The sequence below is a fragment of the Chelonoidis abingdonii genome, chromosome 3 (assembly GCF_003597395.2).
Source record: "Chelonoidis abingdonii isolate Lonesome George chromosome 3, CheloAbing_2.0, whole genome shotgun sequence".
Lineage (NCBI taxonomy): Eukaryota > Metazoa > Chordata > Testudines > Testudinidae > Chelonoidis > Chelonoidis abingdonii.
Window position 1 is genome coordinate 70,300,258 of NC_133771.1, and position 14,670 is coordinate 70,314,927.

Consider the following 14,670-nt stretch of genomic DNA (forward strand, 5'->3'; position numbering starts at 1 on the left):
TTTAGGATTGTTTGTTTTAGAGAAGGAACGAGTGAATGTTTAGTAGGTCTAAAACTTATTGCGTGTGTATGTATGGAAAGTGCTTTTTGGGCATTCCAGTTTTCCTTTCCTCCTAACATATGAACAACTTGATAAACAGTGAAATTAAAAAGCAGCACGTTTAAAACTGCTAAAGATACACGAATTACACCACAAATAATTAACTATGGAACTCACTGCCACAATATGTTGTTGAGGCAAAGAGTCCAGTTAGATTTTAAAAAGAGGTGTGTCTGGTGGTGGTGGTGGTGTTCTTGTTCATATATTGTATTTATTAATCACAGATGTGCTAGGATAAAAACAAGATGAAGTCAAGGGAGAAAGAATTTCACCCACAGAAGGAATATAGACTCTTTAAGACATATTAAACCAAACACAAATCTCTCTAGGAGGCAGAATTAACTTCTCTCATAGGAATGCTAATTTGTGTAAATATACAGTGTTGTTGTAGCCGTGTTGGTCCCAGGATATTAGAGAGACAAGGTAGGTGAGGTAATATCTTTTATTAGATGAACTTCTGTTGGTGAGAGAAACAAGATTTTGAGCTACACAGAGCTCTTCTTCGCACAGAGTATCTTTCCGAGACCTGAGGAATAGCTCCGTGTAGCTTGAAAGTTTGTCTCTCTCCAACAAAGGTTGGTCCAATAAAAGATATTACCTCAGCCACCATGTCTTTCTAATTTGTGTAAGTGTCAGTTATGGATCGCTTTATCCCCTTCTTCTAAAGCATTTGTTGTTGATTGCATCAGAGATAGGATTGGTGAACAGAGACTTTGGTCAGATGTGATAAGGCAATTCGGAATTCAGATGCATGATGTTTCTGGTTCCTCTCAGGATGTTAATGTGGGTGGAAAGTTAAAATTGTTTGAATGATCTGACTGCATTGCCATACTTTCAGAAAGCTGGGTTTCTTGTAAGTTTAATTCTAAATGTCTTGCTTCATTTTTTTATTTTATTTTTTTTAAGCAAACTACAATACTTTTTAAAGTCTTGGGGCTCTTGTTTTTGTGTAAGACACCATATAATCACAAAAAACAATCAGACCTTGATCTATGATTGTGGCCCTTAGGTCCTACTGCAATTCAAAGAGTAGATAATAATTTCATTTACCATTTAATTATTTTTATCCATGTGAGCCTTTCAACGCTATTTATTAAAGCTGTTCCTTAGAAATGAAAACAATTTCAAGGCATATTTAGAAGATTATATTTTGAAATTTTTCAGCTTGGTAAAACTAGCAAAGGGGAACCTTTCCTGTAATGTAACACTAAAAGCAGATGTTTTACAAGCATCTTCCTAAAGATTGGGTCCTCAGGATACAGTTTGATTCCCCCCCCCACCCCTTGGATGCTTATAATTTTTGTTCTACCCTTTTTCATTTTCTTCCCAGATCAAAACTCATCTTGTTCCAATTGTAGCAGTCCATTTACATTGTTCCTTTGTGCCGCCTAGTCCTTTGAGAGTAGTGCTGTATTGGGAATATACTGTGTTGCTTTGTGGTTGTAGTGCTGGGGAAACCCGCATAACTATTATGTTTTCTTTTTCCTTCTCCACTTTGTGGTCTAGTCAGCACATACGTGAATTCCCTCTTGTACTCATTTTTGGAATTGCCACGTCTCCAATGATCATCCACAGGTTACTCCCTCACTCTGTTTCTTCTCTGCTGTGTATAGAGCTTTTCCAGTCTCTTTCCTGCAAGGAGCACCTGGCTACAGTAATTGACAAGGTAATTCCATTTCTAGATAAATGAGGGGGGAATAGATGTGTACAAATATGGTGTATGTATTCATAGCATCTTGTGCTTTAAAAGTAGACTAGTGTGAAGCTTTTAAAGTAGGATCTGTTCCTGAGAGCCATATGTTCTGAATATTCTCTGTATATCCATGTAAGCTCTCTTTCATACGTTGAGAGTTTCCTCTTCACACAGTGTTGGAGATCATTCAGAAATTATTCAGTACATATCTTCAATTCTCGTTTGTATTAACGTTCATGCACACACAACTATATGGTTTTCATTCACTCCCCTTATTATAGTGCTGCTTTGAAGTAAGATTCACTTAGCTGTAAATAGAGATGGCTTCACATGGCTTATATTTACACTGAATATTGCAGCTTAATGTGAATTCTGCAGCCCCTTGAAAATAAGGAGAATTATCCAACAATAAGGTCCCATCATGCAGACACTTTGTTTGTGTGATTTCAATGGAATGCATTTTTAGAGTGCCAGCAAAACTATTGCATATACTGGCAGAAAGTAGTTTTGTCCCAGATGTGTGCTGTAATATTTGTTTTATCATTCATAATTTGAAAAATTATAGGTAAAATTAATGACAAGTTTGAACATAACTAAAATCAGACAATATAAAGTTCAGGATGTGGTGGAATCATACGCTTTAAATAAGTGTGTGTGTTTTTGCAGCAGTGGAAATACATGTGGTTTGGCTGAAGATGACTACATGCGTTAATCGATTAATATAGTTTAATTTTAGCACATTCTGAGAGTTGAACCAAATGCAGATCTAACTGCTTTGCTATTTCCATATTCAAGCAGGTTTATTATAATAATTGGCTGTTGCTACTAGCAGTTACATTTACCTTGAAATGTAATCTATTCTGGTAACATTTAGCAAGGAAATATTTTTTCCCTTTGTCTCCTGCAGCTACTTCTGACAACTCAGTTTCCCTTTAAACTAAGTGAGAAAGTGTTGCAAGTTCTAATCAACATATTTTTATACCATGATTTCTCTGTCCAGAACTTTATCAAAGGATTTCAGGTAAGAAGAATTTCTATTACAGATAGGCAGTGGTGTTACTCCATGGTGGCAGACTTGTACTCAATTTTTTCGGGCCTGATTTTACTCCTATTGAAGTTAGTGGCAACATTCCCATTGAATTTGCGTCATCCTTGCGCAGGGGCCATGCTAATCTTCTCTGTATCTACAACTGAAATCAGGTCTCTAGATAGGGTGTTTTTTGGATATGGGAAAGCTGTTGGGAAGCTTGCAGGAATTGTGGGAAGGCAGTTTAGAAACCGCTTATTCTGTGGCACAAGTCATATGAATAAAAAATTAGAAACAAAATAAGAGAATCTTCCTGAAAGGGTAGAAACAAATTTTCTATATTAATTTTATAGGCATTCTTTGATGCCTTTTAATTTTGCATGCTAATACTAAAAAAACTTCAGTCACATAAAGAACTTTGTGACAGGAAAAAGCTTTCCATCCCAGTATACCTGCCCAGTTTTTGTACTACTATTTTTTTTTTTTTCAAAATGACTGTGGTGCAGTCTTTCAAAAAAAATTGCATTGAGTCAAAAGGATGTTTTCTACTATACTGTAAGGCCCCAGACCTGCAAACATTTACAGACTTGAAATCAGTGAGCAACTCAAAGTAGCATAGTTAAGCACATGTGTAAATGTTTACAGGATCAGAACCTAACAGTATGATTTCAGGTGTGTGAAATGTGGGATCTTGTCATGTTCCATTGTTTCATTTAAAAGCAGCAGAGAATCCTGTGGCACCTTATAGACTAACAGACGTTTGTTAGTCTATACGGTGCCACAGGATTCTCTGCTGCTTTTACAGATCCAGACTAACACGGCTACCCCTCTGATACTTGTTTCATTTAATGCATTCTAGCTAATGTTTGTGACTTAAATGATACACACTTTACTTGCTGCTTTGGCATTTGTGAGATTGGGCCTGGTCACATAACCCAACAAATTATGTAATACTTAATGTAATTGCTGAATTTTGCTATTATTGAAAGAATAAATTAATCGAGTAATAATTGAGCAGCTATAGATCTCATATAAAACAAAAAGCAATTGACTGAATGATACGAGCAGCAGAAAATGGCAGAATGAGGTTGCCTATATTATTCATTGAATAATAATCAACCACCTCTAGTGACAAGAGAAAGTAAAAGATTATTAATGTAATCTGATGTGTTGCCTGAGTAGACTCTAATAACATTTTTACATAAATGTCATTACTGTCATTTTAGCAATTGTTAATAAATTGCTTAGCTTATTTAAAAGTGAGGAAACCGCAAGGAAAGTGAACTGCATAGATATTACAGGTTTTTACTGCATTGCCTCTTTCAGCTGTCTATTGTGGAGCATTTCTATTCCCAGCCCCTCAGTGTGTTGTGTTGCCAGCTTCTGGAAGCTAAGAAGAGAGTAAATTCTTTATCACACAATCAGTGTGAAAACATTCGAAGCCTGCCATCTTTTAGAAGGTAAAGGAGAAATAAATATTTTGAACAGTCCTATATTCAGTGAGCATTTTTTAAAAAAATACTTGTAAATACAGCATTGTGAAATGTGTAATTATATGTGCATATGTTACACAAAACAAGGACAGTCGTGAATTACTTCTGAAATTCTTTAATCGCTTGTCTAAAGAATGCAGCTTTTATTTTGTGTAAAATCTGCTGTAAAATCCTTCTGTTGAAAGATCCATTTTTTCCTTTTGTCCTTCGCGTAGAAACATATTCTTTTGACAAATGATCTAATCAGTTGAGAAGTTATGGCAGACCCAGGACTTAAACTGCAGGATTTTGTAATGGCCGCAGACCCAGCAGAATCCTGACCACCACCGTTTTTAAAACTATGCATTGTGTAACTTTTATATTGTACAAATATTTTTATTTGGTTTTTACTTCAGATATGTGGAAAGTCAAGTCTCGGAAAAACAAATTGCACTTCTGACTGAGGACAGTTTTTTAAAGGTAAAGTGTAAAATCATTTGTGGGATAGGAACAACCTTCCAAACCCCTCCTCTCCCCTTTGCATGAAAAGGGATAGAAAACTAGGGTAGAACTTGGCTCTGTGTAGCATTTTTCATTTTGTAGATATCCCAAAACATGTCTAATGATTTGAGAGCTGGACTTTAGATCTACATAATAGTCCCAGTTCTACTCTGTGGTGTGTTGGGCAGGTCACTCAGCCTTTCTGTGCATTGAGTTTACCCTCTGTAAAATGGGTAAAATAATTACCAGAGAGGTTGTGGAGCTCAATTATTTAGGATCCACTCTTACTGCTTATTCAGGCAAAAAAAACCCATGAAATACAATGGAGTGTTTGCGAGAACAAGGGATGAATAATTAATCCTGCATGCTGTTCCATGTGTGGCCTCCTGTACCTTGTGTAGATGTCCATTAAAGTCAATCAGACTCCCTATGAATACAAAGTGTTCACTCATGCTAAACAGAATTTCAGGACTGTGGCCTTAATTTATAAAACACTTCTTTAAAATCTTCAGAGGCATGTCCAATATAAATGTTTTACAAAATGAGCTAGATACAAGTGGTACAGTGACAGTGTAAGTAAATGTTACAGCTGTTGTAGGTGTAGCCATGACTCACACTGGCGTAGGCATAAAAATTTGTTTTACAGAGAGAGATTAACTCAGGAGACCAAGTTTATCCTGTACTCATTTTGAGTATGCTCTTTTCCTACCCAGAGGGCACCTAGGCTGCCATAAAATCCAAGGATCATCATTTCTGTTAATTGCCTAAATCTGCATTTTTAGTTTCCAGTCTAGTTTTAAACATTTTAAAACCACTTCAGGATTAAACCATTTTAACATGCTTTTGCCAGCCAGTGTTGGTGGGGCTGAATCATGTTAAAATATATTGAATAAAGTGTTCGAGATTACAAGTGCATAAGGGAGTGACAAGATTTACTTGTAAGCTAACTATATCTCCAGGCTGCTAGCAGAACATTTGAAGGGATATAATGTGTTTCTCTAAAACATTTTTATCTGAACTTTTGAAGACATTGCCATGCCTTAGTGAAGGCCTTATACTGCCTTCCCTGACTGAGTGACATTTGATCTGCTCAGCGCCTTTTGGGCTGATATCCCATCTCATTCCAAAGCTGTTATTAATTATTTGTATTAATATAGCACCTAAGGGCCTCAGTGATAGATCAGAACTCCATTATGTTATGTTTGTACAAACACAGAACAAAAAGATGACCGCTGCCCCCAAAGAACTTACAGTCTAAGTATGAGACAGGAGATGGGAGAATAAGGAAATATTGAGACCATACTCATGAGACCACAGGATACTCCATGAAACCACAGCATGTTAGGCAGTTGTATCAGTATACCAGCAGTGAAAACTGGCAACGGAGAGTTTTAAGTAGGGATTTGAAGGTGGATAATAGGGTACCTTAGCAGCTGTTTATGGGAGCTCCACACAGGTATGAGGGGCAGCATGGAAGAAAGCACAAAGGCGCTTGTTTGAAAATTTAGCAAGTGGGTGATGAAAGCTGGCATCATGGGCCAGTTGGAGATGAGGATGAGAGATGATCAGTAGGGTGGGGATAGGCCATGAAGAACCTTGAAAGCGAAGACAAGCAGCTTATGTCTGATGTGATGATAAAGAAGATGAAACGAGTGGAGGGATCCAAAGAGAGAGGTGACACAGCCAGTGTAATGAGCTAGAAAAATGACCTATGTAGCAGCATTCTGGATGGCTCTGAGTAGGGTAAGATTGCATTCATTCTGACCAAAGAGAGCGATATGCACTAATCAAGATTAGAAATGATGAGAGAATTGACTAGAATTTTAGCTGTTTGGATTAATAGGAAAGGCCATGTCTTAAAGATGTTATGGAGATAGCAAAATTTAAACATAGCCTGGATGTAAGGATCTAGACTGAGATCCAAGTTGAAGATGATGCACAGACTATGGGCCTGAGTGACAGGCAGGATGGTGGTTTTGTTCACAATGATAGAAAAAGGAGAGGTGGAGGGAGGATTAAGAACTCCATTTTAGCAATTTTGAGCTTGAGATGACAGACATCCAAAAGGAGACATCAGAGGCCAGAGGGACAGGCCAAGATTTTAATTCGCACAGAAGGCGACAGATCTGGAGTAGAGAGACAGATCCGGATGCGCTGGAAGTTGAATTTGTGTTTGCAGAGATAAAGCTTAGAAGGAAAATAGAAGACAAGGGGACTTAGGACAGAACCCTGTGGAACCCCCATGGAAAGTTGGAGGGCAGTTGAGGAGGATCATCCAAAGCATGAGCTGAAGGAGTGATTAGAGAGACAGGAGAACCAGGAGAGGACAGAGTCATGGAAGCTGCCAAGGGAGGACAAGACTCCAAGAAGAGCATGGTTGCCAGTGTTGAAGGCAACTCACTTGTCAAGGAGGAGGAGATGGAGTACTAGTTCTGAGCTTTGACCAGGAAGAGGTCATTAGAGACTTTAACAAACTGGTTTTAATGTAGTACCAGGGGCAGAAACTGGATTGGAGGGTTTAGATGGAATTGGAGGAGAGGAATACTGGACGGTGCTTGTAGATGACATGCTCAGTGAATTCAGAAAAGAATGGGAGAAGTGGCGATAGTTGCAGAGGCAAGTGGAGTCAAGTACAGTGGAACAGTGATTGTATTTGAAAGGAAAGATACAGAGGGGAGTGAGGTTAAGGAGAACAGTTAAGGGCATGAGTGTGAGGGAGATCAGAGGATGGAATGGGATCAGGTAACTGGGGCAAGTGGAGGGGTTAGAGGAGGATAGCAGATGAGAAACTTCATGCTTCTATGATGGGAGGAGGAGAGAATTGTAGGAGGCATGCTGAGGGGAGGAGGAAGTTCCCTGTCATATTTTGTCCATTTTCTTTTGGAAGAAGGCAGCAAGATCCTGTGCAGAGAATAGAAATGAAGGAAGGAAAGCTTTGAGGAATGAGTCAAAGATAGTGAAAAGGTGACTGAAATTTCAGGCTTGGGATTCAGTTTAAACTGGAGTAGTATAGCTGTTTAGCTAGGAAGATGAGAAATCTGAAGAGTAGTGACAATCTGTACTGGAGGAAGTCAGCCTGCTGTCAAGATTTCTGCCAGAGATGCTCCGCAGTGTAAGAGCAGAAGAAAGATAATAGGGTGAGTCAGCACTGGGGGTTCGGAGAGCAGACACTGTGAAGAGAGAGGGGCAAAAGCAAGTGGAAGATAGTGAAACATGCAGAGAATAAACAACTCTGTTAGTGGAAGAGAGGGCAGAGTCGAGAGGGCTGAGAGTAGTTGAGAAATCAGTGATGGCTGAAGTCACTGAAAGGCTGAGTGACAAGATGGGAAGAAGTGGTCATGGGTGACACTGAAAAAGACCAGGTGATGATCCAAGAAGGGGAGCTCAGCAACAGAAAGATCAGAGAGAGAGGAGTGCTTGGTGAAGACCAGCTCAAGGGAATGGCCTTTTTGATGAGTGGGAGAGTTGAAAGAATGCTGCAGGTAAATGAAGAGATGAGGATAAGAAATGAGTAGCTAAGGGGTCAGATGGGTATCAATGGAAGCTGAAGTAGCAGAGGATGAGTGTGGGAGATTGTCAGAGGAAGAGAGAGCGCCGGAAGTCGAAAGCAGAACGGAAGTCTGATGAGGAGACTATAGAACACTGAAGAAATTCAGAGACACCTAACAAAACTTGGTGAAATGGACAGCATGATGGCTGATGAAATTCAGTGTTGAAAAATGTAAGTTAGTGCAAATCAGAAGTAATCATTGAACTATTTATGCATATTGCTGGGTTCTAAATCAATTGCAATCACTTAGGTGGGTGTAGTGGGGGAGGTCTGTTCCTCTGTGTACAGCTGGGAGGGGGGGAGAAAAAAACAAACAAACAAAAAGGAAAGATGTATAAAGAATGGAATCAACAGTAATACTGAAAATATTATGATTTTATATAAAATTATGATATTACCATCACTTGGAATACTGTGTTCAGCTGTGGTCATCCCATCTGAAAAAAGACAGCAGGGGTTTGAAGGAAGGAAATAAAAACGATTGTTGCTTTTGAAAGAGCTGAAAAGAGATTGAAAAGGCTGTTACTGTTTAGTTTAGAGAGGGGATGGATTAGAGGGGTCATGAGAAAGATAAACAAAATAACCAGTGGTTTGAGAAGATAAATCATATGCTCCTTATTATCCTTTCCCATAACACAAGAGCACGGGGACATTCAATTCAATTGCAAGCAATGCATTTAAAATTGATAATAGGAAATACTTCAACGACTACATAACTAACGTGTGAAAATCATTGCCACAAATATAACTGGAAAATGGTTTAGATCAGGGGTAGGCAACCTATGGCACGCGTGCCGAAGGCAGCACACAAGCTGATTTTCAGTGGCACTCACACTGCCCGGGTCCTGGCCACCAGTCCGAGGGGCTCTGCATTTTAATTTAATTTTTAAACGAAGCTTCTTAAACATTTAAAAAACTTTATTTACTTTATATACAACAATAGTTTAGTTATATATGAGACCTATAGAAAGAGACCTTCTAAAAGTGTTAAAATGTATTACCAGCATGCCAAACCTTAAATGAGAGTGAATAAATGAAGACTCAGCACACCAATTCTGAAAGATTGCTGTCCCGTGGTTTAGATGTTTGTATGGTTTATGAAAGCATCCACATTATATAATGTGGAAAGTATCCACATCTTATTAGATAGGATTATAAAAATAGAGAAACTCTCAGGCTTTGGAGCATAAACCAGCTACTAACTGGCAGAGTTAATAAATTTCTTCTATGGTAAGGTTATCCACTCTGGAGTTTCTTGCATCTTCCTTTGAAACATCAGGTACCAGCCATTGTTAGAGACAGGATACTGCATTAGATGGACCACTGGTCTGATTTATTATGGCCATTATCTGTGTTTCCAGGTTGCCTGCTTGGAAGTTGAGGAGTATCTCTGCTGTTTCATATAGGCCTCCCTGGATTTATAAAATCTAGACTTTATTGGTCACTTTTTTCCTGAAAATTTGATGCATGACAGATAATGGAAATCTCATAATCAGAGAGTGGGATAGCTTTCACAGAGCCAAAAGATGCATATCTTTTTTCTTTTTCTTTTTCAATTTTTTTGTATTCTGAATGCAGTCATGGAATACAGAATTGGTATTAGCTAGTCATCAGTCTCTTAAGGAAAAATTCTTAAAGCAGACAGAGAGAACCTATTTATAATGAGTTCACATTTTATTGTGATCTGTTCTATTAGTATTTCTGCAGTCGAATAAGAGAGGAAGTTTTCTTAGCAAACAAACCAAGAGGTAGCAGATCACAAGCCCATTGCTGTGAAACCTGGCAACTTGTGCAATACTTCCAAGGAAGTAATATCCATTTGACAACAATCCATATTCTAGCAGCCATGAAATGCCAAGCAGAAGTCCTCGGAACGATAAAGATCTGCCTTCATGAGTGGGAATTAAAACAACCAGTCTCTGATCAGATGTTTCATCTCTGTCACAGATCTGTTTGCCACACATATAGTTCCAAGTTACAAAGTTTCTGACAAGCAATCCTTCAGAAGTCATGAAGATGTTGTTCTGATTGATGTCCTTCTGTGCTACTGATCCTAAGATCTCAAACTAAAACAATCTGGAAAACAGCTTCTATAATCCCACGCTGACTTAGAAGATACTGAATTGTTACAGTTAAATTAATCTTGCCAATAGTTCTTCTCCCTCCTCCCCCAGTAAAATAACCAACCATTACTGCAATAACCTCTTCTGCAGATGGGCTGTTGCTGAAAGGAGGAATGTAAACATATAAATTCTCTGACAGAGTATTACTTACTCTGCAGTCAGCCAGAAAAGGATCTATGAAGTCAGTGTGTCACCAAGTGAATGATTTTTCTTTCTACAATTCACAGAGGAGTTAAGACCAGTAAATCCCCCCATGCTCTTTATTTTGGTCTAGCTGACAGAACTTTCCATTCTGCCCTTCAAATAAGGTTTATTATATTTTGCTTATGTCCCATTTGAGCATTCTACAAATAGATTGAAAAGTATAAAACAAAGGGAGCATCAATTTTAATACTGAATGTCCAAAAAGACTTAAACTGAGTTTAATCATAAACACCATTTCACCATCTTGGGATTTAAGAATTCCAAAGATCAAAAAGCCCCTTCATGTCCAAAATGATTTAAGTTCATCTTTCTCTCCTGGAAAAGAAGATTCATAGTAACTATAACCTCTGCTAGAAGGTTGGGGAACTGCAACCAATAACACTGACTCATCAATAATTTTCCCACTGTTTCCCCATCTTACAAAATATAAAGCTTGCATAAAACTAGGCCCAACATTCTTCATTTGGGAAGTATCTTATTTTATTTAAAGATTGAAATGCAATTAAACTAAATAGTTTTTTTGTGTGTATGGTGGGGAGGGGAGTTGTTTATTTTTAAATTCTGAAATAAGTGCCTGAATAGTGAAGGATATGATCTCATACTAGACAGTCCTTTCAGAATGGAGTAGAATGAAACTGTTTTGTTTTAAGACATCTGCTAAAGAAATGCCAGCTTCCTTGTCTGTGTACTAAGAAAATAGCGATCGAAGTCACAGTAATGCAAATGTTTAATCTCAGTCCAGTCATTGTCTCACTTGCTGTTTCCTTAATAACAGAAAGGACATTATGATCTTATTGTCCATCAAATAAAAAAAAAAACTGTCATGTATCAGAAGGAAAGGATTGGGCTTTAGATCCATCAGCCACAAGGCACTGCTTGTTAAAGTTATAGCTATGCCAAGGAGCTATGTGGCACCGGGGGAAAAATCAGAGCTACTGTTCGATGTTCTTTCATATACACTATTGATTTATCTTACCCAAATATGTAATTTTGGTATGAAGAATAGAACCCAAGACCAAAGTCATTTTTGAAAGTTTGAATGAAAACAGAACAATTAATTTTAGCACTGAGCTTTTCAAGATCACCCCACATTGGTTCAGTGTTCTTTGTGGCTCTAAGCTCTGTGACATACTTTGGAATTGAATCAAATCTTTTCCAGTACCCAGAGGTGTTTGAATCTGTGGTATTTACCGTAAATACTCATTCATAAGCTGAATATTTTTGGTAAAAAAGTGACACATCAAGGAGCAGGGATTGACTTATAAACAGGTCTACACCAAAATTTGATTATTTTAAACTATATGGAATCATTGAATTGAATATCTAATACATTGTCGTTTTGTTTACCTGGAGAATCTGCAGGCATGGAGCCCCTCAGCTCCCTGTGGCCATGATTCACTATTCCCAGCCAATGGGAGCTGTGGGAAGTGGCGCTGTGGACGCTCCAGGTAAACAAAACATCCCGACCCTCCAGCAGCTTACCCTCATGGGCTGGGAGCCAAAGTTTTCCAACCGCTGGACTATAGGGTCATTTTATGAAAGGGTCATACAGTTTTTGCTGTTTTTACTTATCCATCTTGGTGTGTCGACTTATAAACAAACAGGCTAATGAACGAGTATATATGGTAATTCATACTCCATTTGTTTTTTTGGGTTTTTTTGCATTCATATATCTAGTTTAGATTCCCAGCTTCAGTGTTAAATTGCTTAGCCTTAGGAAGATAAGACTGTTAATAGTTGTATAGTTGTTATAACTGAAAAACAAAAAAAAAAAAAAAGCATCAGCAAAGCCTTTATTTATCAAGCGGAACTCTGACACTATTATCTAGGGTCAGATTTTGGCATCCTTACACCAAAATCAGTGGGACTTCTTGAGGAGTAAGGTTCATCTCACTGAGTAATGGTGGCAGAAATGGCCCATAGTCATTAAATCCAGATTATGTGTGTGTGTCCTTATTATATGTACCTGATACTTCATTTGGCAATGTTTACTTTTACCCAAAAATGCATTTCCTATGTATTTATCAGGCAGAATGGAATTAATTTGCAAATGAATTTAAAAAATGCTTTCCGATCTCTGTAGAAATATGCTATTTATGCAGAGGCATGGGGATTATATGTCAACTTCTGTAAACTCAGAGCACAGCTTTGAAAATATCTTAATACGTTAAATTTTCTGAGGTTTTGTATTGGGCATTTTGTTAGCCATCTGCACTAATCAGTTTCACAGCCTGCATATCTGATAACAGAAAGAGAGATCTCTTATATGTTCTACAGGATACAAGGGCACACGTGTATGGAATAAGTAGGAATAATAGGCAGCAGGTTTAAAAAAATAAAAGGAAGTTCTTCACGCAGCGCACAGTCAACTTGTGGAACTCCTTACCTGAGGAAGTTGTGAAGGCTAGGACTATAACAGTGTTTAAAAGAGAACTGGATAAATTCATGATGGTAAAGTCCATACATGGCTATTAGCCAGGATGGATAAGGAATGGTGTCCCTGGCCTCTGTTTGTCAGAGGATGGAGATGGATGACAGGAGAGAGATCACTTGATTACTGCCTGTTAGGTTCACTCCCTCTGGGGCACCTGACATTGGCCACTGTCAGTAGACAGATGCTGGGCTAGATGGACCTTTGGTCTGACCTGGTATGGCCGTTCTTATGTTCTTGTGTTCTTAAGTCTGCTTTTAGCGAGTCTTTTTAAAGTAAAGGTGGTGGAATGGCCCTCCACAGGCTAGGGTAGACATAATTGATTTCTGGCCATCCAAAAAAAGATACTTGACCTAGCTTTACTTAGACCATAATATAACAGGAACCGCTTAGATGATGAGAGACTAGTTATAGGTTTACACTGTGGTTGAGATCCTCAGACCTGCTGTAGTTCTTTTATGCCAGGTACAGGGGCCAAAACAGTATAAAAAGAACCCTAAAAGCTCTGTATGTAGTCAGGGGAGGATTCCTCTGGCACAGGCACTTTATAAGATTTCCATGAGGCTGCCTTCCAAGGACTGCTTTGCAAGCTCTAGCACAGGGAATGTGCTGGGGGCAGGATGGGCGTGTTAGGGACAACATTGCAATGCACAGCACTCTGGGGATTCAAGGCTGTGCTGTGGCCCACCCTTACGGCAATCTGGGAAAAATGTGTAATTTAGACCAACACCTAGGGCTATATAAGGTACACTGTGGGCCTTCCCTCCCTGAGAGCAACCCAGGATCAGGCGGGCAGAAAGATGGCTTAAAGCTACCGTAGTCCTGTCTACCCTAGGTTGGCAGTTTTAGCACAGAATATCACCCTATCAGCAGAAACAGAACTATGATCTTTTTGTTCATTTATAACTGATGTACTTCCAGTCTATATGTTATAAATCCAAGTGCTGCAAAAGTAAATTATTTATATTATTTTCAGTCTTTACAATGGAGCGAATGTTATTTACATTTTTCCAAATATATAAGTACTTCATTTTTGTTGTGCAGAAAAGCTTTTGCCTTAATTAGTATTGCTTTCAGTTGAGCTAGCAAGTGCAGGGAGAATATATATTTTTTCACTTGGACTAGCTCATTCAAAGTTGAGAAACCATTTAGGAGTTGAAAAAGCAGAAAAGCTTGTTTATCTCTTCCAGTCTATGAATAAAAACCAGCTGGCAAGGATGAGATCTACTAATTCTAAAAACTTGAAGGATATAGGATAGATTTTCAAAGGTATTTAGGCACCTAAAAATGCAGAGGGACCTAATGGAATTTTCAGAAGTTCTTAAGTAGGTCCAGTGCTTACCTCTCATTGATTTCAGTGGGAATTAGGCATGTAAACTTCTCAGGCACTTTTGAAAATCTCTTTGTCTCTAAATACCTTTTTCTGGTCACTGTGGGCCAGGTTTTCGAGCTGTCATGTCATTAATTACATTTAATATTTCCTTTGTTTTAATAAATCAGTTTTAAATTAAACTGCTGATTTTTGTTCATTTTAATTGAATTCCAATTTCTGCCCAAATGCAGCTTGACA

General features: G+C 38.4%; 1 protein-coding gene and 1 pseudogene across 4 annotated transcripts in view; one reads left to right on the forward strand and one right to left on the reverse strand.

Annotated features, from left to right (window-relative positions):
• ORC3 (origin recognition complex subunit 3) overlaps positions 1 to 14,670 on the forward strand; it is a 69,431-nt gene that overhangs the window by 28,554 nt on the left and 26,207 nt on the right. For all 4 annotated transcript variants that reach the window (XM_032771840.1, XM_032771841.1, XM_032771843.1 and 1 more), the window contains exons 8-11: positions 1,606 to 1,765; positions 2,700 to 2,813; positions 4,146 to 4,279; positions 4,708 to 4,771. In XM_032771840.1, the coding sequence (XP_032627731.1) occupies positions 1,606 to 1,765; positions 2,700 to 2,813; positions 4,146 to 4,279; positions 4,708 to 4,771 (472 nt within the window). The remainder of the gene's footprint in view (positions 1 to 1,605; positions 1,766 to 2,699; positions 2,814 to 4,145; positions 4,280 to 4,707; positions 4,772 to 14,670) is intronic.
• Positions 2,907 to 3,007, reverse strand: LOC116819832 (U6 spliceosomal RNA; annotated as a pseudogene).